Source organism: Excalfactoria chinensis, chromosome 6 (genome assembly GCF_039878825.1).
Source record: "Excalfactoria chinensis isolate bCotChi1 chromosome 6, bCotChi1.hap2, whole genome shotgun sequence".
Classification (NCBI taxonomy): Eukaryota; Metazoa; Chordata; class Aves; order Galliformes; family Phasianidae; genus Excalfactoria; species Excalfactoria chinensis.
Window position 1 is genome coordinate 24179553 of NC_092830.1, and position 23654 is coordinate 24203206.

The 23654-nt window shown below is 39.3% G+C and overlaps 1 protein-coding gene across 4 annotated transcripts in view; it reads right to left on the reverse strand.

Annotated features, from left to right (window-relative positions):
* BLNK (B cell linker) overlaps positions 1 to 23654 on the reverse strand; it is a 91159-nt gene that overhangs the window by 26366 nt on the left and 41139 nt on the right. For 2 of the 4 annotated variants that reach the window (XM_072340126.1, XM_072340125.1), the window contains exons 1-2: positions 15391 to 15613; positions 33 to 98 (exon numbers count right to left, since the gene is read on the reverse strand). In XM_072340126.1, coding sequence (XP_072196227.1) covers positions 33 to 98; positions 15391 to 15437 — 113 coding nt within the window. In that variant the 5' untranslated portion in view covers positions 15438 to 15613. Of the gene's footprint in view, positions 1 to 32; positions 99 to 15390; positions 15614 to 23654 lie in introns of those variants that run through there. The other 2 variants (XM_072340123.1, XM_072340124.1) reach the window with 1 other exon arrangement.

Genomic DNA, 23654 nt, shown 5'->3' on the forward strand with positions numbered 1-23654 from the left:
AGAGAAAACTAGGAGTAACATTTCAAACTTACTTTTTGAATTTGTTTATTATCCCACTTTCATTTTTCTTGATATCGTGCACCATCTTTTGAAGCTTCCTGTAAAATGTTAAACAAAACCAGTATTAAGATTACCATGTAGTTGAATACTAATATATATTAAGGAAAATACAGGAAACATAAGCAATAACTTTTTGTGCATCAAAACTGCTTTATGTATACACAGTAAGTAGTTCAGTTGCTAAAATTGTTTGTGTATGAAGTTTTCCTCCATTTTTAACTGAGCTTTTTGGCATGATTTCTGTTATCCCTCTCCTTTATACAGTTAATAGTGGTTTAAATCATTAATCTAAGCAAATGCATCAAGAAAGGACACAATTGCCTAAGCTAAGAATATTTCAATATTAGCACGTTGTTCAGAACTGACTTTACAGCATTCCACAGCAATAATGGGAACATTTTCCAATTTATAAGTCATTTTTTATTATTATTATTTAAATCAATGGACATTTACCAAATTCCCACAATGCTTGAATATCTAAGGGGGGGGAGGGGAAACAGGGGGGACAGGGGACAGAATATGACATATTCCCCCAGCCTCAGAATCTGAAAAGCCATTGGAGTACCTCCAGTTCTCAGCTGTGGAAACTCACGATCTCAGTACTCCAATTATATGAACTGATATCTGGAATCAAATATAGCTTTTACTCATCAGCTGCACTGACCTCACTGAAAATTTGTAATCAGGTCAATTTAAAGTTAATATCTCGTTTTTGTTTTTTAGTACACAGGTAGTAGTTTTTAATGCCTCTCACCCTTTTCATTTAGGGAAGAAAGACACTGAAATCAAGGCAGTTTCAAGGAGCACTGGTACAATTTATTGCAAAGACTGATTTTTATAGTAAAACCTATTAGAGGGCTGAACACCTTAGAAAAACTCCTATTGCTTTTTGTTTTTAGTTTCTTCATACAGTTTGTTTGTCCTGTCACCTAAATTAAGGTATCCTGCATTAGACCCAAGATGAAAGTTTCATCTCAGCCAACAAAGAGAAGCAAAATGGACATTTAAAAATTCTGCTTTCTATTCTTTCCGTTATGAATTGCCTATGCCAATTTTACTGTCTTGCCTTTCTCATCTTTGATGCAAAATTAGGCTACCAGATGAATGTTGGAAATATTCCTTACAAAGACAAATAAAAATCAAAGTTCTCTTGCCTTTATTTAAAGCTTTCTTTAAACTTGAAACCAAAATATGCAGAAGGTTGAGTAACAAGTCAAGCTTTGGTTAAAAAAAGAAAAGGTACCTTCCATCTTTGTCTTCGGTAATTGGAGCTCTAAAATATTATTATTATTATTATTTTTTTTTTCCAAAGGAAATTGGATTTAAAAGATAATGTCAAGGCTTTGATACATAAGAGTATTTCTAGAGCCAAAATATTTGCATGACTTTCCTTGAAGAGCAATTCAACATATTAATTTTAGATTCTCAACTATTAAATAGAGAACAACTGAAAAGTAATTTACTAACACACCTGTAACTTTAGTTCAAAGCTCACACTATTAACTTGCAGCAAAAAGATACAATGTTAAGTGCCGATATTAAAAATAATAGTATTAAATTACTTACAGATGTTGAAAAACAGTGCCCAGCAAAAATACTTAGAGTAATTTAATGCAATAAGGCACTACACATCTGTGAGAAAACCTGGGTGATACAACAAAATTCATTAAATCTGCAAATCTCAGATCTTCTGCTTTTCTCTGTGTGTCGTTTGTTTTTTTCTTCCCTCCCTAATAAATTCAGTTTCTGGTCATGCTTGAAATATCACAAATAACCATCTTCTACAGTTGACTGTTTCTGTTTTGTGCCCCAGCTGGCACCTGGCAGTGACTATAAATGAAAAGTAATGAGGAATGAAAAGAACGAGAGGAGATTTAAATGGGTTAGTTCTAGTTTGGAGAGAATAGATGCTTGCAGGTGTTTGTGTCCTTTTTGAAAAGTCTTGGCAGCCTTTCAGGAGAAATGCATATAAAAATCTGTTATTTTTCTTACAGTATACATAGCTTGATAGAGATAGATTTTTGGTTTGGCCCATTCTCTAGATTTAATTCTGAATGCTGCTTATTGGTCATCTCTCACATTCATGACTCTAAGAAAAAAAAAGTTATGTCATTATTCTGGGAAAAGAGAAAAGGTGTTTTCTCATGCAGCTGAACTGAAACAAAAGCTTGTCTAGATTTGCTTATTCAAATTCCTGAAGTCATTTAATTTTGTAAGTAAAAAATTGTGATAATTTAGGGAATGTCTAAAACATGTTTGTGATTTCTTCATTTCTTATAGTTGCATAGCTGACATGAATTGCTGCAACACTTAATTTGTTGCCCCTGGACAGCTCGACTTAAATTGAGCCTGTGAGCACAAGCAGATAATCAATGCAGTATTACAGTCGTGAGTGTAGTAAGTCATCAGATGTGGATGATCTACAGTTCAAGCGGGAGCCCACTTGAATCATTAAGTTGAACAAATTGCAAAAACTAGTCTGTTCAGTTAGTGAGCAAAAGCTGAGTTTTCTTGACATGAAAGCTGATACAAACTTATTGTAGGTTTTACAACAGTCTGTCTGCCTGGTGGTTTTAGAGGGACAGTAGAAAAGATGAGGATCAGGTTGCAAAATCATTCCAGAAAAAATGAAGAAAACAAAGCATGGAAGGTCATTTATGCACTCAATATTTTGCATGGATCTCTGCATCTGATTGGCTCTCTTACACTTCTTGTCTGTCTCTCAAATACTTAGGAAAATAGTTCAAGAGGTTCCTTGAGGGAAAAACTGAACAGAGCAGCAATTAACTGCACCGCAGTTAAGTAAAGATAATTAAGAGGCCAAACTTAAGAGTTATTTCTTAACTATAATCACCAACTCTTTATTCAACTAGGGCTGAGACCTTCTTATATAAAGATAGGCTTGTAAAGGTGTATTGTGTCTGTTCATCTCTGAAAACACTTTTCAGCAATAGCTGTTCTGAGATCCAATTCAATTATGGTTAGATGGGACCCTTTGATCAGGGACTCAACGCACATAAAACACATTTTCGAACTTCTGCTGATTATTGTTGGCACACAAATGAGGAGTTAAAGAGTCTTGGCTCTAAGCGTATCTAAAAACTTTGTTTCTGGAAAATATATTAGGTATGTTGGAGGGACAACAAATAAGACTATTAAATAAATCCTTCAGCTGTACTTTTTTCCCTTCACTTACGTTTCTATTTTACAGTTGCACAACAGTGGGCAGTGAAGTAGTTAGTTCAGTGGACAGGTTGGGCCTGTTCCAAGTAATAACTCCCTGACAACTACAATTCCTGCTACACTAGTTACTGGATGGAGTCTCTCAGATTTTAGTTTCTCTTTAAATAGTTCTGGAATGACTTTGTTAGGATGCTGAAGGTAGAGATCTTTTATCTTCGTTGTTGGAGCCTAACAGGAAGTGCTAGTAATTGATAGCAAGGTGTCAAGTGAAACAACAGGTATTTATGAAGTAGTTAGCAGACAACATTTCCCAACAAATGGTTAGCTCTCTGCTCTGAAAAGGGAATTTTCTGCTAACAGGGGAAAATGGGGGGGGGGGGGGGGGGGGGGGGGGGGGGGGGGGGAAAGCATTCAAATAAACTTGGCATGTTTTCCTGTTTTTGTTTTGAACTTTGTGAACATAACTGAAGTATTACTTGCTGAAGAGCAGTTACCCTAGTCTGGGCCTGTTCATGATGTCTTCATGCTCTCCTCTGGCTTTCTGGGTTCAGAGAAGTCCACCAACATACTACTTTATTCCTGCTCTACCCTTTTGACATAGAGAAATTCCCATATTTTAGTAAGGATTAGTATAGTCACTGATTAGTATAAGAAAGTCCATGGGAGATCAAGCCCAGGTTTCTTATTTCTGAACTCCTTACATATTAAAACATATCAAACTACCAAACATGAAGCTTTATTTTACCTACCTAAAGCAACAAAGGTACTGAGAAAAAAAAGATTATTTTACTGTATGTTAGTCCATCATGGAGATAAGATCAAGAATATAGTTTACTAGAAAGAATGCCTGAAAGAGGAGGAGAAAGGGCATTTCCTTTTTAAGTTTAGGAGTAAACCTTTCCAAAAGGGGATGCTTTTGTAGCCCTGTGTTGCTTCATTATCAGTTTTGACCTCTAGCAATTAAGGATTATCTAATGTATTCAGAAAATGTCACTACCTGTGATACACATATAAAGGAAGCCAGAAAGGTTTATCTTTGCCAATACAGTGTAGCCTGAAAAGAGGGCTTGCCTTGTCACGAAATGCCTAGCTGCGCTCAAGGAGTGGCAGAGCTGCCTTGAGATAAAAGCAGATTGGAGCAAACCCACCCTCTCTTTGATCTGGTCACAGCTCAGAATATGAGGAATGTATGTGAAGTGAAAGGCAGTGGATAGGCCCAGCTTGTGACACATCCACCTTCTTGGAAATTAGATGGAAGCTTTTGATGTTCTTGCATGTTAGCTATACCACAAAAGCTTTCTAAATTCAAAATAATCTGAAAGAAAATAAAAGTGATCTGAAGAATAAAGCATGCAATGAACTTTTGACTCAGATGTGCAACAATGTACAGAGCCCACAGACCTGAGGAGTATCTTGTTTTCAACTCTGCAATGAGTAATTTTTGAGAAATTGTATCTATTTGTATATTAAGTGTCTTCATGCATCTGCAAATAGACATATTTAGAAAGACTGGGGATAATCTACACCTGGGAACTTCTCTTTAGAATCATAGAACCATTAAGGTTGGAAAAAATTTCTAAGATAATCCAGTCCAACCATCCAAATACCAACACTGCCCACTAAACCATTTCCCTATGTACCATATCTACATTCTTCTTGAACACCTCCATGGGCATCCTGGTTCCACTACCCAACCACTCTTTCAGATAAGTTTTTCCTAATATCCAGCCTAAAGAACCCCTTGTCTGTGCACTGGGTGTTGGTATTCTAAGCAAGACTTGTGTCACCCTGTGGCACAGGGAGTTTCCAGGGGAGACCTTGCCATAACATGCTGTTAGGAAAAATTAAAGCCATGAATATTTCAGAAGCCTGAGAAAAGAGTGTGGCCTTGGTGGTGGCCATGGCCGCCATGTGCTGCTGGGAGCAGAGAAGGCCCTGCTGTGTGTGAAGCAGTAAGCTCCACTTCTTTGTAGGCTGTGAATCCATTACACCAGATCTCCAGCACACACTCCGGGTGTCAGCAATTTATTTGTGCTGCTGGCTCAGTCTCTGTCACATGGCAATGGAATGCCAATGGCAAATGGAAACCACTCTACTGCAAGAACACACTATGTGGTGTCCTGGGTGGGGGTAGTGGACACACATTGCTTTTGTGCAGATGTGTGAATTTGCTGTTGGGTGTGGTACTGATGATTTTGCAAACAGCACTGATTGCAGCATCAGTAGGGAGCAGGAGAAAAACAAAAACAAGTTTTAAATCACTCACAGGAAGTCTTCAATATTACAAGCATGCACACTTCTGTTATTTGGCGGGCAAGAATTAAACCTTCTTAGATTCCTAGCACTTACAGGACTGTCTGACTTATCTGTTGTGCCTCTTGAAAAATCCTGTACTCTGTGAGAAATTACTTTAGTTAAAGAAAGGGCAGCACTGTGAATGGATGTGTTCAGACAGAGGTTGTATTAGGAAAAACTTTAAGCAATATTGATGCATCAGATATTAACTGACCTGCATATTCTTTCTTCTCCTAACTTCAGTTAGATTTTTAACAGATAAAGTTGAACTGGCTTCAGAATATTGATGGAGAAGTCACACTATAAATCAGTCAGCTTGCTCTCTGAGTTAAGTTCTTACGATCCTTTGGGTACAGCTGTTTCTCACTGCCAGGGCACTCTGTTCTGTGTCTAGAAAGTCTAATTTTCTGAAGATAGTTACTACCTCCAGTCATTTCAGGTAAGAAAATACACTTTGGGTGTAGCACTTATCTGCCTCGTTGTCTTGAGAAAGACAACATAACAGATCAAGCAAAACAAAGTAGTTATTTCTACTTTCCCAGACAAATTCAAATGCTTACCATCAGGAACCTGAATGAACAGAATTTAGTAAGTGCAGTCTTAGACCTAAATTAAAAAACAAGAAAAAAAAAAAAAACAAAAACAACCCTAACACAACAAAACAACACTCCCAACAAACTCCTACCTGCTTTAGCTACAAAGCTTTACAGCAAAGATCCATTAAACAAAAAAGCAACAATAAAGCATGGAAAAGTATAATGGAATCTGGACAATAAAAACTAAGTTACCACAAGAAGAAAAGCAAAAAACAAAAGGACAAAAAAATTCGAAACAACTACAGTTACTCTCAATATTTAGGAAAAAAAAAAAAAAAGTGTGAAGCTAGATAAAGAACAGCATGCTCAGCCTCCACCTTCACTGCTCCCCGCTGCTCATTTTTTCCACTGTGATCTCCCCAGCTGATCACTATTTTATGTTTCTATTACCTTTTAGTTTTATAAACAGGTGCGAAGCTGACAAAATTGAGACAGTCTTTCTGAAAAGAAGGAAAGAAGCCTGCTTTTGCTTGGGGGAAAACTTTCTCACATAGTAGGGAATTTGTAAGAGGATCACTTGAGATTTTGGAAAGCTTAAGGCTCTTCTCTTGGACTGTCATCCTGAACTAAATACAGAATCTTCCACCAACACATGGTCTTTGTGGAAGAACACAGACCTCAGTGAGCTGGGTGAGAGCTTCATATGATGTAGGGTTTTTTTTTTTTTAATTACTTTCAAGTTGTATGCATCTAAACCAACTCAACCACATAAAATGGTTCTTCCTTTTTACTTTCCTTCTAGTTATTCAGTAGAAAGCAAAAGAAAATTCCCAACTACAGAAATCATCTAATTCTGCTCTTTAGGCCTCCTCCAGGTACTTCATGCACATGCTACAATGTCACATGCCACCTAGAAAAGTGAGAGTGCAATTTCCTTGCATAGAAATGCAGACTGGCTGCAGCTGGATAGGCAGCAGCTGGTGTTTTCTATGGCTGTGATGTGTGTACAGTGCAAACAAATATTGCTGTATGAGGCACTGTAAGGCTGCTCCAGTTGCTGCTGGTCTGGGATAGTGTGTTATTGCCCCATATCCGTACTTGTCACTGCCCACCCCCTGCAATGCCTTTCATGATGGCAGAGGAGGCAACCTGCAACAGCAAGCTATCAAGAGAAGGCACTTTGATCTTTATCTCTAATGCTATCTCAAAGCTACAAGGAAAATGTGAGAGGCTTGCTTACTGTGAGAGGTCAATTACAGACTTCTGAGAGGAAGCACAAACTACAATTGTCTACTGCTGTGTTTGTAAGTTGCACATGAGGAAATGACTAATTTTAGTTTAAAAAAAAGCCACTTGACAAAACATCTGAACATCCTATTCTGCTCACTTTTCAATCATCCACTATTTTGTCTAAAGGCAAAAACAGTAATTAGAGCAGGTGTATGTTTACACAGTACACAAAGAGGCACAGAAAGGCTAAATATTGATTATACTCTTAATCTTCATATGCCCTCTAGGTAATCTTCACAAAGAAGCTTTCTATCTGTCTTCTAGTAGTAAGTACCAGCACAAGATAAATGAGAATTCAAAGCATGTAAAGGCATATTAAGGGGTTCTGGAGAACAAGTTTTATGAGGAGTGGCTGAGGAAACTGGCATTGTTCAGTCTGGAGAAGAGGCGGCTCAGGGGAGACCTTATTGCTCTCTACAACTACCCAAAGGGAGGTTGTGGTGAAGTGGGTGTCAGTCTCTTCTGTGTATCCAACAACAGGACTAGAGGGAATAGTCTCAAGTTGCACCAGGGGAGGTTCAGGCTGAATATAAGGAAAAATTCCTTCTCCAAATGACTGGTCAGGCACTGGAACAGGCTGCCCAGAAAGGTGATGGGGTCACTGTCCCTGGAGGAGTACTAGAAATGCTTAGATATCGTACTAAGAGACATAGTTTAATGAGGAGATATTGGTGGAAGGTAGATGGCTGGACTGGGTGATCCTGAAGGTCTTTTCCAACCTTGGTGATTCTATGATAATACATCTCTGACACAATTAATCCTAACATGAAATTGAATAACGTAACTAATTTGAGGTGACTGGGAATTCTGCACAATGAAAAGACCTTACTGGGACACAGTCAAGGAGTGCTGGTTCTCTACAGGCATATACAGATTTATCTACAATGGAAACCCTCTCAATGGTACTGACTTTGGCAGAACTGCTTCCTCCTTTCAGATCAAGGCTGAATCTTGTTCTGAGTATGCATGGATTGTAGATTAATTCCACTTCCATAATGTTAGTTATGTACTTTAATTTTGTTTAGAGGTCTTGTTAACATGGGGCACATAAGCACTGACATGAGATGAATAAATTGACTTCATAACTTGTGTGCAGTCTTCATCAGCACTGTAACAAAATATATTTTCTAATTTACTTATTTTAATCTTGAAAGTTCAGAGATTGTGAAAGAATAAAACATGTTGTGCATTTCCTATGTACTGGAAACTTTATGGTCTCTATAGTTTGAAAGCAAGGTATTTGGTGTGCACTCGAAGAAAGGGAGGCTTTTCTGAACAGCCTCTTGACTCTTCTTGAAGCAGAGTGCATTTATAAGTATAATGGGTTGCATTTGCTCTAACAAATAGTGCTCTGACAACCAAACAAAACAGAGCAGATCTCCTACATATGGCATTAAACAGTGTCCAATTAGTCTACTACTAATGACAGAGCATGCCCAGATATCTTAATGCTCCCTAGTATTTATAAATCACTGAGACTTGTTCCAAGAGTAGATTTTATATAAAAATGTGCTAGTTAAGCTGGGTAGATGTATATTGATACTGATTGTATTCATACTTGCTCAGCATGAAGAAAAAGCCTGTAGCTGGACTTTCATCTTGTTCTTTATGGCCCTGTAGTTTTTACTGTTCCCTAAGAAAATTTGTCCCCTCTCAAGCAGTTTCCTCTACAGAACTGCCTGAGCTGGAAAGAGACTGAAATTCCATCGTTCTTCTCTAAAGCATAACAATTTTTTGGACTTCCAATCTTTCACTTACGTATTAGCAACTAAAGTGTAGCAATTAGTTCCATCTGTGCACTTTTGGTCAAGTCATCACTTTTGGTCAAGTCATGCAATATTTATAGGAAAAATCAGATTTTTTTTTTTTTTTTTTTTGTTCCCTCAACTTTAGATTATCATAAAGTTTTAAACTGAGTACCTTTAGCGTTACCTATTTAATAAGTAGTTTTAAAGCATTTCCATGAAATACATCTAATAGAGTGGATTACAAGTTTTCCTTACACAGTAACCTGCTACACTATAATCCTGAACCATACTGATACAACAGATTGAAAGGAAACATTCAAATTTTTTAAATGTCAAAAATATCATTGCAGTTAATATTACACTGTATTGACGTAAGATAATCTGAACTCCAAGCGTCATCATTTTTTTCAGTTTCTGTTCCACAAGAAATCGAAACCTTATTTTTTCCCCCCTCTAGGTTTGGTCCAAAGGTTAGAACTGCCTGCAGCATTGGAACTCCAGAATATACTCATCCTTTAAGCAGAATGCAAAAGTGCTGGAGTTCTTACAATGTTTAAAAATGTTTCAGTTACATCTTTTATGGTCCATTACAATCTTGAATATAGTCAACTGGGACTTTTGATCACATTAAATATTTTCTTCCAAAACTAACTTTACCAAGCAGAGCTAGAACTTGACTCCATTATTGTTGATTAACTTTTCAGCTACTTTCTAACAAAAGCTTTACTTCCAAAATATATTTGATAACACTGAAAAAAAGATAATCAAATAAAAGAGATCAAAGAGGAATTTTCCAAGGGGAGAAAAAGAGAGCCACTAAAGGCAATACTTATTTTCAAATAAAGAAGTACTTCCAGTAATTTTCAACAACATGGGAATGCCTTTTCCCCATTTTGATGATTCTGTTTTCCTTTCTCAAGCCTTAACAGTGTGGATTTTTTAAAATATTTTTTTTTTTCAAGGTTTTATTGTCATATTTTTCTCCGAAAAGAAAAGCAACTATCACATTCTAATGTAGTGAGCAGTGTATAAGTTTAGAATGATTCTGTAACACAAAACTTTTATCCCTGGCATCAACATATCAAGCTGGGTACTTGCAGTGTCACGTTGTGTCTTAATATTCACCCCTCTACACAAGCTACATGGGGTATAGTTTTAAGCTAATTATAAAAAAGGCTATGTAAAATTTACTTAAGTATTTTCATTTTTTCTATGACCTAGAAATTTATTGGATTACTTTGCTGGCAATTGGCCATGAATTTTCTGAAATAAAGAACAGCAAATATTTAGATCAAATCTTCATTACTAGCTTTTACCAAATAACTCTTACAAAGAGGCCACAGATGGTGTGATCTATGAGTCTTGTTGTTTTGGCAAATTCCACTATTGTTGACAGTTATTTTGACAGAACTAAAGTGTCTCTAGAAGACCTAATTTTATTTGGAAGAATATGCATGTAAGGCAGTGTTAGGATAAGCTACGCCAGCAATTTTGCCAGCATAGTAGAATGATACTAAAGGTAATCAGCACAGCTGATCTCGTAAACAGGATTGGTGCAAACCTAGATTGTACTGCTGTACTACTACCTACATTAGACAAGGAGTCTTTGGTACGGTTTCAGTATTACATGACACCCTCTTGTCTGTAATGCTATATTATCTCTTAAAACATGGGTAGACCACAATCACACTTAAGCTCAGTTTTCTATACACAGCTTCATAGGCAGGATTATTCTGAATAACGCACTACACAGTGGTTTAGGTTTAAAAACCAGTAAGGTAGCTTGGCAGACTGACAAAGACTGGTCCAAGCAAAATGGCACAGTCAGAAAGGAAGATGACCAAGAAAAAAAGGCCAAAGCTTTCAAGGAACTGTTCTCACGAAATGCTTGTGCAGAGAGAAATTGAGAAGTAAGGACAATAGATATGGGGTGGGGGCTGAAGCAAGGGCAGAGAGAAAGAAACAGGAAGAGCATTTGGCTGGGGAAGTCACACTGGGGCTGAAAGAAGGGAATTTTACAGAGGTATCTGGGGACATGTGCATTTCATATCTAGCTCCATTCCAAAGTCCAGAGGTGAGTCAGATTCAGAAACTGTTTAACTGAAAGCAGGAGGAAATAGAGATTACATAGCTTCTTTGTTTAATTACAGCTCTATGCTTTCAATGGCAAACTGGGCCTAATAAACCCATACAAAAAACTCTTATTGGTACTCACCAGCACTGTAAACATAGCTGGTATCCTCCTTTTTTCCCCCATTCCTGTCAATTTTAACTTCAGAGGCTGCATGCAGCCATCACTGTGACTTCACATCAAGTTCAACCAAAATATGGGTGCACTAAAGAACTACTGCTGTGACAGTTAACACACAGTAGAAATTTATTAGGAGAAAATGGAAGCTGAGACAGAGGGCTGCTGGAGGACTTCAATGTCATTTCTGGCTGAGCACCTGAGGCTAAAGGCAGCTGAGGCTTGTGCTAAAAGGCAACAGAGCAGGTAAGAGAGCAGATGTGAGAGGTTGTGACTTGAGAAGAAATAGCCACGAGTAGGTGTCATCAGTCTGGAAACCTCTTAGCCTGAGACAGTTCTTCTGATATGGGTCCTTGGATTGCTAAGCAGAGTATGATTGCATAGGCTTTCCTCTGGAGGCTATGTAACTAAAAGGGGAAAAAGAGCTTGGTATGGACTCTGATGCCCACTTCTATCACAGGGAGAATCCCATAACTTGCTTTGAAAATCCAGTTTCTTTCCTTGATGAGCTTTTATTCTGAAATAAACTGTAAAATTTGACTTCAAGAAAAAAGGAGATGAAGTTTCTAATTCCTTCTTTTCACTACCAATAAGAATTAATTAGAAAATATTTTTATTACACTAGTTCTACTAACAAGGCATAACTAATGTTCAGGTACCTCCAATTTATTTTCTCAAAAAGGAGATACTCCCTATGATAAAATATACTACACGTAGAAAGTATCAGTTTACTATTTCATATCATTTCCCCCCAGATGGGTTTATTTTCAGTCTACATGCTTTTAAGAGCAAACTGCACCAACAAATGTCCTAGCAAAGGAAAGACCAAATAGTGAAGCTATCTTTATCAGCAGAATGTTAGTGAAGACCATAAACTCCTAATAAATTTGAAGCAGCCATTTGGGCCCTAAGGAAACTCCCTCTTGATTTTGACAGAATTAGTACTTAAACTCTCTGTTTAATAGGAGATGTTGACACAGAAGGATTGTGTTTGGACTACATTTAAATTGATGCATGTCCAGCCTGAGGAGGGAGTGGGGTAGGGAGAGTTATTTGTCAGTTATGGTTTGAGATAGTGATTTTGAAGGGTTTTGTAGAGGGAGAAATCCACTGCAGATGAATGAAGTTATCTGAAGTCATTGTGAAGTTGTGTTCTTGGAAAAGTAATCTTCTGTTTGCAGTCTGGAAGATGTTGGCTGTACAACCTTGGGCAAGTGAAAGCATGTGGTACACTTCCAGTTCATGCCATGGTTTGTCTGTCATTGCAGTGGGAGTGGTAATGATGCCTTTGAAAATAACTTTGAAAATGAAGGCATTTGCAAAAGGAGCAAAGGGGCGTTATTAAGGTTTGTGGTCATAATACAAGATGCAGCAATTCTGAAGAGATGAAGAGTAGTTGTATGTAGCAGCTAGGAATCATTTAAAGAGGAGAAATTTGAGGTACATTGTCTAAGGAAGCCAAACCACAAAAGAGTACAAGTTTGGTGCTATATTGCTTTAACTGCTAACTTCATGTTACTTTTGCCAGCTACCATCCTCGATTATGAGCATATCTTATATATAGCTTTGTCTGAAGCATAACATTTTCTTCTGAAATCAAGGCACACTAAAGCCTGCTGTGTCAGCACAGTTATATTTCACTCCATGCACTAGAAGGCTATTCAAAGTTACAAAGTCTTTGTACGCACCACATAAATTTGTCTCATGATAAACAACTAAGCTCTAGACTTCAAGTCTGACTATTTGGAAACATTAGAATACAGTGTACTCTGGGGGAATAGTTGTATAGTACTGTGCATATCTTACAACAAACACTATATTAAAATAATATTGGAATTCCATGAAGTTCCAGCATTCCTGTCCAACTGATATTTAAGTTAATTGAGTGACTTAACTGCAAATGCAAACAACACTCATACCACAACATGATAGTTAGACACATAGTTAGGCACATAAGAACTTTTGGTGTTGCGATACACAAGTTGAGTATGTTAAGAATTCTGATCTGATACAATACTTGCTAATTCAACAAAAGGCCTTGTCTGTTAGGATCAGATATGCCCATGGAGAACAGATGAGATTATCAAAGAAGCAGAACATCTAGGTTTTCAGGTCTACACTTAAAATACATCAAAAGCTCAGGCACTGACTCATCAGCAGCACTGCTTCAGTTTTTGCTTCTACAAAGTGGAAATTTTAAGAAAGCTGTCTTTAGAAAAAGATGTGGACTATAATTATATCCATTGAAACTACATTTCATAGGGATAGTTCTCCACGATTACTTCTTGGCACGTGGAGGAAGGCTGACTTTTAATGTAACTCTTTCATTCATGTAATATCTAGCACAAACTCTCAGCTACCTATGTCTCTTCTGTGTAGGTAGGAGGCTGTATTCGGAAGCCAATTGCAAGTTACATAGAGCAGGGGCATATGGTTGTTTTGCAGTAGAAAGCAAAGGTGTGTTACACTGATCTCTTTCTATTTTCACACATCTCTTCTACATTTGTACTGTGAATATGTGCTTAAGGAAATTTCTGCCATTAGTTATTAAAATCCTCGTGTAGTAAAGTCAAGTAACCATATATCCAGATCTTTGCCTCATGAAAGAGATGCTCTTAAACATGCCCAAACTAAAGTCTAAAGTGCATGTGTATTTCTGCTGTGAGAACACTGACAGGCTGGTACCAAAGGGACACAGTGGCACCTTTCTGGCTCAAGGCTTTTGGATTAGCACACCGAGAAATGGAACTGTTGTAACCTTCATACATAGAACCTCCTCCATATACTTGGAAGTAACCCTGTTAATCTTATTTTAAGCATGTACAAAACGTGCAGAAGATACAGCTAGCTACAGTTTTATCACAGAGGAAAGTGGGTGTTCAATTTCTTTAAATACTGGTAACAGCCTTGATGGTATCAGACTTTCCATCAAATGGCTCACTGTTTTGAGATAGCTAAATGAGACCAATACTGGGCCATGGCACCATTTAAACTATTTCAGATCACTGATAAATCATGAACATTGAGAAAGGTAACTATCTTATTTCCTCCATCCTTTGGGTCACCAGGAGACCTTGCTCAGGCTGTAGGGTGCAGTCTGCCAGGCTGAGGAACATAGGACAGCTGTAGGTCTACAGGTACTCTCCCCAATATTTCAATACTATGGAGAAAGCACATAACTAGAAATGTATCAAGATTAGCTTTACAAGGGAATATATGAACTTGCACAGAGTTTTCTAGGGAGACACACTTACAAACAGTTAACAAAATAATATTCAGTGCTTAAATAGGAGTTGTTTCAGAAAACAAACAAACACGTTTTTAGTATTTCTTTCTTGGAAAAAAGAAAAAAGAGAAAAAGGAAAAAGTTCCTGTGACCTTAAACTGAAACAGGACTTCTTTAATTACTCAGGAAAACAGTCATGATGAAAGAGCCTTGAGGTACCAGCTCCACCAGCGCATCAAAGCAGGCACACTAAAAATACTCCAGTAATGATTGGCTTCTGCATTTTTTCCCCTCCCAAATCCCGTACTTAAAGTTATCCTTCTTTTCATGGGAGCTTTCCCCGCTTTTCAGTTCCCCCTGTTCTACCTGATCTTTCGAAGACCAGGAAACATCAAAGAACTCAGCAGTCAGAGTCAAATTCACGCAACGCTGATTAAACTATTAAGCAAAGAATCCAACTTTCCTAATGCCCATCGGGATCGTACACCTTCATGAGTCACAAACTATTTTCTCAAAGCACTGAAAACAGAAACTTTTAAAACGTTTCCTTGTTCCTTGCAGACGGAGCAGACCAGACGCGTTGTTGCCCTGAAACCTACGGCCGACCAACGGCCACAGAAACGTATTTACACCCCCACCCCCCACTCCACTTCCCCGCACCACCCGGCAGCCGTCAGCACCCGGGGCTGCTCCGGGACCTCCGCCAGTGCCCCGATGGCCCCGGCGATCCGCGCCCCGTGCCCGCAGGAGCCCCCGCACCGCCCCCCAGCGCTCGGAGGGCGGCGAGCCGGGACCGACCCCTACCTGAACTTTTCCCCAGCCGGCACCGCGAGCTTGTTCAGCTTGTCCATGTTTTGCGCTGCTCCCGCAGGGCGCGGCCACGCTCTTCCCGATGCCCCGCAGTAAGCACAGCGGGAACTTCCCTACCCGCAGAACACACGCAGGGCCGAATCGCGGCCGTGCTCGGGTATTGAAGCCTCTCCCTGTCCCAGCCGCAGGCGCACGCAGAGGACAGACCCGGTACCGGGGCGCCTGGCCCGGCCCCTCCCGGCCCGCCCCCGCCAGGCCCGCGGCGCGCACAGGTGGGAATTCCTCCGGAGACGGGCACCGCTCCTCCCGCGAGCCTGGCCGGCCGGGCGTGGGAACTGGGGCTGCGGGGACCTGGCTCCCCTCTGCTCCTCACCACTCGTCCCAGCCGAGATGCACCCCAGGTGCTGCTGTGGGGATTTGTCCCTTCCCGAACAAAACTAGAGGTCACCGTGTGGCTTCCATCCTTTTGGATATCACTGGCAGGAAAATAGAGACTTTTCTTCTCTCTCCTTCTAAACTTAACCCTGATCCTTCTAGCAGCTCAGGGTGAAGCCAGCTCCCACCCAAAATATAAGCAGATGGTCTGATATAGCTCAGCCTGGATTTAATCTGAATTTGATTCAGCTATTTTTTCCTCTTTAAAAGTGATGTTATAGGCAGTTGATTTATTTTTGAGGGTCAGCATAAGCAGGTAGTCATGCTCAGGCTCTGTCTGAAACCATGATGAATGGACTTCTTGAATTCTGTACTGTTGCCACTCATTCTTTCTGTATCTTTGGCCTCTGTGGCTCAGTTGAAAAGCTTAGGCTATTCTAGGCCTTAGGAAACCAACTTATTTATTTATCTTTTATCTATGATTCTTGTTATTTCTTAAATGTACATCGAATTACATTAATATGTTTTGGTCAGCACAATATGTTTTGATGACACTGGGAGGTATTTCTTGGGGAGATTCTCCTAATACTTGAGCCAGATGTTCACTTGGATGTGTTTCCTGTCTGGACCAGACTGAACTAATCATTATTATTTTTTTCTTGTGAATGATGTAGTGACAAAATGTTCTTTCCTGGTTGGCGCAGGTGACTGCAGGGAAACAGCCTGCCATGAGCTGTGTCATTGCTAGCAACATTGTTCTGATCTTGACATGGCTGATGTTTTTGGTGTCTGAGCCCTCAACACAGTGTCTCTAGACATTTGCATGTGGTACTTCTCTTGGGAGAGCCCTTAATGAACAAATTACTCTTTGGAGTATCTTGCAGACTTGTTGGGCTTTAAGTAATAACAATAATATTGAAATTGTTCACTACATGTGTCTGTGGAATTCCACCCTGCATTATGTCTGTTTACAAATTCAATACCTTTACTGGATTCCTTTTTACTCTCTATAAGTTGTTTTGGAAATCAAGGTTGCACTCTGGTAACGAGAAAAAATAGATGTATATCAGTTGCAGTGTCACTTTACTTCTTGCTTATATAATTTTCCTGTTATATCTAAACATGTATGGAAATACAAGCATGCTCAGGAGGCAAATGACTATCATAGAGATCCCAAACTGGGGTCCTTCCCCTTATGGATCCCTGCCATTCAGTCACTCAGTGAACTGCTTTCACCTCATCTCTTCCTGACTATGTCTTCTATGAGTCTTCTATGACTCATCAGTTCATGGGTTTAGTTTTAATGCTCAATGGTGCTCAGTTCTTTCCCTCTTATCTTGGCAGCACTGATCCTGTGAAGGTGCTGCTGCTAAAGTCTCATCCCAGGGCAACCCTCAGGTCTGACCCTCATCCCTTATCTCTCATCCCTACCTTCTGTTGGCACAAATGTCTGTGTAGCTGCACAGTGAAATGGAGTGGGAAGATGTCTTCTACAAATGATCTAGCAAAATGTAACAAAAAGGGTGGTTTTAGCTGCATTCTGTTCCTTGATATGGTTCAGTGCACAGATGTTTGTCAAGCTGCAGCACAGGGCAGGAGAAGGAGGGTGCGTGACTGTTTAAAATGGTACTTCTGCCAAGACGTTACTCCCGAGGAAGTCCCTATTACACAATTTTTATTCATGAGATTTTGTAGCATCATTTTTGTGGCCTGTCTGTGGATCAGTACCTCAGCTGGTTTGTTTATTCTGTCCCCACCTGGCCCAACACACAGCTCTGCTTCACTTTAATGTCTGCAAAGAACTCACAGAAAAGCCTAACAGCAATAAAAACCCAAAACAACCTACTAGTTATTATTTCCTACTAGTCTCCCAAGGCATGTCCCTCTGAATAACTCACTCAGGGCACATCTTATTTCCTTTTACATCCACTCCCACCAAGATGTACTGACGCATTCTTGGTGAGAAAAGTCCTGCCCTAGATTTAGCATAAGCCTCTAGTACTGGGCACTGTGGTCTAGGCTGCCCCTTTGCTCATGCAGAACATAGACAAAGAATTACCCTATTCCTCCTGAGAAAGCACATGTTAGCACATAGTTATCTCAAACCCATGGCAACTGAGAAAATGCACTTTCTCCTGGCAATCTTGGAATATGCTTTTCCAGGGAAACTAAGGGAGAGCCAAGTGCAAGTTAAGTTCTGAAACTAAGAGAAGGAAGTCACCCACCCCTAAATGTCAAAGGAAGCCTTTCTAGCTACAGTGAAATTCCTCATCTTCCCCAATTCATATGTATGTATGCATCAAAAACCTTTGGATTTAAACTCTGTAACCTCACCAGGAAATGGCTATAGCCTACTTAGCTATTTCTGCCTCCTGATCAGCCTACCTGGCCACCTACCCCAGTGCTGGAAGGATTCTCAAGGTGGAACAAGATATGACAAACACTGGAGAAAATTCCTAAATAATGAACACACCCAGACTCCTCCAAACAGCCACAGGCTTCTATTTTTGCCCAGCTGATGTTTTCCAAGGCCAGACGGGGACTGACAATATTTGTGGTTGTGAGGTTTTCTACATAGTCCTCACAGATCCAACCTTTTCTGCAGACCACTGGGACAGGGCAGCTCTTCTCTCCTTTCAAGGTTGCATGTCACCTTGAAACAGGGAGGCAGGACCACTCTCACCTTGGCTCCAGGAACCTGCAAGGCCTGAAGTCATTCTATTTTTGTAGTTGTAACCCCAGCAACTGTACTTCTTTGAGCCAAAATGTTCATTTGGAGAATGCCAAAGAGGAACTGGAATTTCTTTTACCGCGTGAATGGCATTTTGGCCATAATGGTGGTTAACATGAAACCCTCCTTACCAGCCATTACTGTGGTTGTGGCAGAGGGTTATTTTGAAGGATGCATATGCCATCTCCATGTTTCCTGGCATATATGGGGCTAATGAGGACAGTAGGGTGTCACAGCCACCTCAAGCTCTTCAGCTCAATGGTATTTTAATATTTTAAGAACCTGCATTCACATGGATTGGCCATTTTTTGTAGTTAGGTAATTAGAAGTATCTTCATTTTCCTGTGTACAGCTGCAAATGTACAGGGTAAATTCTTAGCTCCATTTCTGAACACAGATAATGTAAGATTCACTAGTAAATTCCCATGGCAAGATGGCTCAGAGAACATGCATAATTTTTTACTCCTGATGCTCAAAATACAAATAAAACTTTGGGGAAAACCTTCTTAATGCTGGGGTAGATTATTTAAGTGCTACTGACTGTTGCAACATCATTTCCTCATCACTGCAAGTGTTGTGGCTTAGTCTGGGTTTGTCTCTTTCATCCTCTTACAGTATGACTGTACACTTCTCCTCTTATGCTCTAAAATGAAAAGATTTCAAAGACCAGCTTTTTTATCTTTTATATTTTTGTGCTATTTTCTGCTGCTTGTTTTCCCCCTGCTCATTCCTTGTACATGCTGCCTCACTGGCGGAATGTTCTGCTTTCTATTTAGGACCCATGAGACAATGAAAGCATAGTCCCATCCAGAGTTGGTACAATGGACTTTGGAACTATGAGTATTGTATCTTCGTTTGGTCAAAATTTGTAAATGGACTGATATTTCCTGTTTACACTGAGTTCCAGCTTTATGTACCCTATTGTACTTGAATACCTCCAGTGGTGTGTACAGTTTTAGGCAACGCAATAAAACAGATGTAACACTGTTAGATAGCATCCAAAGGAGGTCTATGAAGATGATGAAGGGTCTGGAGGGCAAGGTGTATGAGGAGCTGGTGAGGGCCCTGGGTTTGTTCAGCCCAGAGGAGGGGAGGTGGAGGGGGGGTCCCAGTGGCCCATAGCTCCTTACAGGAAGTGGAGGGTCAGCGCTGAGCTCTGCTCTCTGCAAAGTGACAGGATTCCTGCTGAAGCTGCTGATATACTAATAAACAGTACATAAAATATTAGCTCTACATTTCTTCCTTTTTAATTCTCAAACTTTGACGGTAACAGTTTTAGGGAGACCATTCAAGTCATTGTTTTTGTGTGGATTACAGATTATGACTACGTTTATCCTAGGGAACCCAGGAGTCTGTTTGAGTTCCTGATCTTGGTCTGCATCTGAAGCCACATCCTGACTGCATAATGGGATGAAGCTCAGTGATGCAGCAGCATCTACCCAAAGCTTTGTCTCTGTGGTGAGAAACCCTAGGAGTGTGTTCCCCGCAGGAGCTGTGGCATACAGGACAGGTGGGCAATCAGGCCACAGAGGTAGCATGAGAAATCCAAGCCAGTATACAGATAAAAGCCTTAGCTGTAAGCTGCCATTTCTGTTCATCTATGATTTCACATAGTTAAAAGAACAAGCAGAGTACTGTAAACTGTATAATGTAGCATATAAAACAGCAATTGGAAGGTGAATAAAAGTAACTGCAAATAGATTAATTTTAGACATCAATTTGCAGAAAATCTTAATATTTATTTTTAATGCTTTAAGAAGACAGTGCTGCCTCAAAGAATCTCAATGAGCTATGCATGACTATTTCAAGAGGAAAATATTTTTCAGATGATATTAATGCTCACAGATAGTCTAGTGCCTTTGATGTATACTAAATAGCTGAGAAACCCAATTTGAAGTAAGCAATCAATCTGATAATCGGGTTTCAATTTTATTTGTAACACGACCATATATGACTCACTTTTTCTCTCAGTCTTGTTTGAAAACCTGTTTCTTAACCCATTCTCAATTAGTAAAATCTTGTCTCCAACATTAATAAAGAAGATTGTGCCAAACAGTATTCTCAGAGATACTCAGAAGTCAAGAAGTCAATTGCTGTTTGTAGAAAAGAATTCTTCAGATTAAATTCTTCAGTAGTGCTTTTCCTCATATTGACTTTACCACTTATGGGGAACCAGAAAATATTGCACATTTATGATTGCGTGATTCTATTATTTGACTCGTTAAAGGACAACCTATTGAGTTTTTGCTTGGCTTTTCCTTTAGGAATTCTTGATAAAAGAGCAACAATGTAACCTTTCCTGAATAATATGTAAATAATATGTAAAATGAAGGAGAATCCACTTCAAAATCTCTGCCTGATGTTACTGTTTTGATGTCTTAGAGGCAATTCTCACTTCCTGTATCTCCCTCAAACTCTGATAATTGCTTCAGAAAGAGTGTTTATTCATATGTAAAGACCTCTATTTAAAATCTGAATCTATTTGAGCTCTGTGCAACTACTGGGATAGCATTAAAGGTCCAGTCATTGGAACAGTGTATGTGAATGTAAATGTGGACAGTAAGAGGCAGGAATTTGGCTCAGTCAGTTTGTGCTCACATGAAAGTCAGAAAATAACTACTTTTTTTTTTTTTTTTTTTTTTTTTTTTTTTTTCCCCTTAAAGGCTGTGAAAGTGAGTGAAAATAGCCCAAGTTGCTCCCATCTCCGTCTGAACTGGAAAATAATCCAAATTCATAAAACCAGATTCTGAGCTGGAATCTGTAGCAATGTTGCAGGCTTGTTATTTTAAAGAATTCTATACAAATTTGATCTCTTCTGCTTTCAGAATATCCTTAGCAAGCTGTGCCAGCAACACGCAGTAGGGATGGAGAAAGAAGGGGAAATAATCCTTTAGCACTGGACTGTCACATGCTGCCCTGGTGGGTTTTGTGCTTGATCATCTGGGTCTGAATGCAAATTTGTGGTACTTGATGCTGTGCCAGAAGACTACTCAAACCCTATTGTCTAAAATGGTGCCACGTTAGACATAGTTTTGTTTCCCCTTGATTTCCATTTCAGCTGTTGCACTGCCTACTTAACTTACTGTTTAGTGTCCTCTGGCTGGTGTTTGGAAACCATGAGTTTATGGAACATGATTTCTCATGACTTTCTATGTATTTATTACTTTCTGATGGCTATAATCAGTTGAACACTCTACTGCTTCATGCTTAAAATAATACATCTCTGTTTTTTCCAAGCATTGCTCTCAGGCTCTTGCTATCTAGACAATTTGAATGATTATTTTATTTATTTATTTATTTATTTTTTCTAATTCCAGAACACTGCTAAACTGTTTTAAGCTAGAGAATGCTACTTCTTATGCAGGAAGGATACTAACAGTTAGTTGTGTCTTAGCAGATGAGAGGGAGGAACACTTCTGTTCCAAGAATTTTTAAATAACATTCATTTTCATAGATTTCAATTCCTTTGCTGTGGGTCAAATAGCTCAATACCACAGTGTTAATTTTGAAAGATTCCTAACAGTTTGTTATCACTTTAGATACTGAATACTGAAGCCAATACTGAAGTTTTTCAAATTATTACATTAGTAGAGTATGCATTTGAAAATGCAACTATAAGTTTAATTGAATGGATTTGGATTTGCCTTTTAACTCAGTGGAGGAAACAGACATACTGTGGAGTAGGCAAAGTTGTGAAATCAGTTAATTCAGTAGGATTTTCTCATGAAGGGGCTTCTTAGCAAATTTATTTTAGCACCTGTGGGGAACATGTATTATTTCCCTGGGGACAAACTCACTGTGTGAAAAGCTGCACTTCTGCTTTTCTGTTTTAACATCATCTGTTCCACATGCACAGAAACAAAACTTGCTCCTTCAGACAAATTGTCTCATGTTAAACTGAAAGTGCTGGAGGCCAGAATACCTCATAGGAGTGACCTGTGCTGTAGCTGTAGTATCATAGTATCGTGCGAGTTGGAAGGGACCTTAGAGATCATCGAGTCCAACTCTGGGGAAGAAAAGTGCCTCTGAAGAGCAGTGCAGCTGCTTGGTCTGCAAATCTTTTCCTCCTCCAACCTTAACTAACGAGTGACTGCAGTGGAGATGCTCACAGCTGAAGAGCTTTCCCTTGGCTCTAAGTGTCACCATGGAACTGAAGCCACAGTGGTATAGGCTCCATGGCAGCCCAGCAGTCCTTCCTTCAGGTCTCCTAAAGCACAAGTCAGAGTTTACATATTTGCTGTTATTGGCCTAAATATGCTTGCATCTCTGCTGACAAAAAAAAAATCACTCCATATAATTGCACAGACAAAAGTTTTCCCTAAAGGAGTGCCTGAAAATGAAGTTACTTTTGTATAGTGCTGATAATGCTAATATATCATGTTGTCTTTGGCACTTGGAAGATGCTGAAAAAGCAATAGCTTTTCTTTTCAACTACTTCTCTCCTGCATTGGCCTGTAGTGCATACAGCAAGGGAAAATATTTGGAGTATCTCTAAATTACTTATAAAAGTTTCAGAAACAGAATAACTTTTCCTACAGTTTGTGGTTATCCCTTTGGATTTGAAACCTGGAGACAGAACACAATGAGATGTTACAGTGGAATAAAAACATGATAGAAATCTACATCTAAAGAGGCATGTATATAAATACATCTATTTATATACATATTTGTTATATTGCACATAATAGTCTTATTCATATACATTTATCATTTTTCATTATTTGACATTCATAGAATAGTTTCATGGAGTCATTAAGGATGGAAAAGAACCACTAAGGTCATCCAATCCAAATATCAACCCATCTTGTTTTAATAAAGGTTACTACATTAGGAAATGACAGTATAAACACTTTGGGGGGATGAAAGATAATTTCTAGCTGGGTATTTTAGAAATAATACATGCAGGTGATAATTTTATGAGGTTTTCCATTTCTGAACACTAGTAGATTTTACCAGTGCCTGCAGTATAAACTTGGGTACCTAAACCTTCCCTATGTTGTAAAGCTCTGCCCAGGCCTGAAGCAGTGATGGAGCACCTGGTGGGAAGGCAGGACCAACCTGGGAGAGATCAGGTGCAAGCAATGTACCTGAGTGATCAGAAGAAGTGGAGCCAGGATCCACCCCTTCCCAGACTTCATTTTAGGGTTGGCAG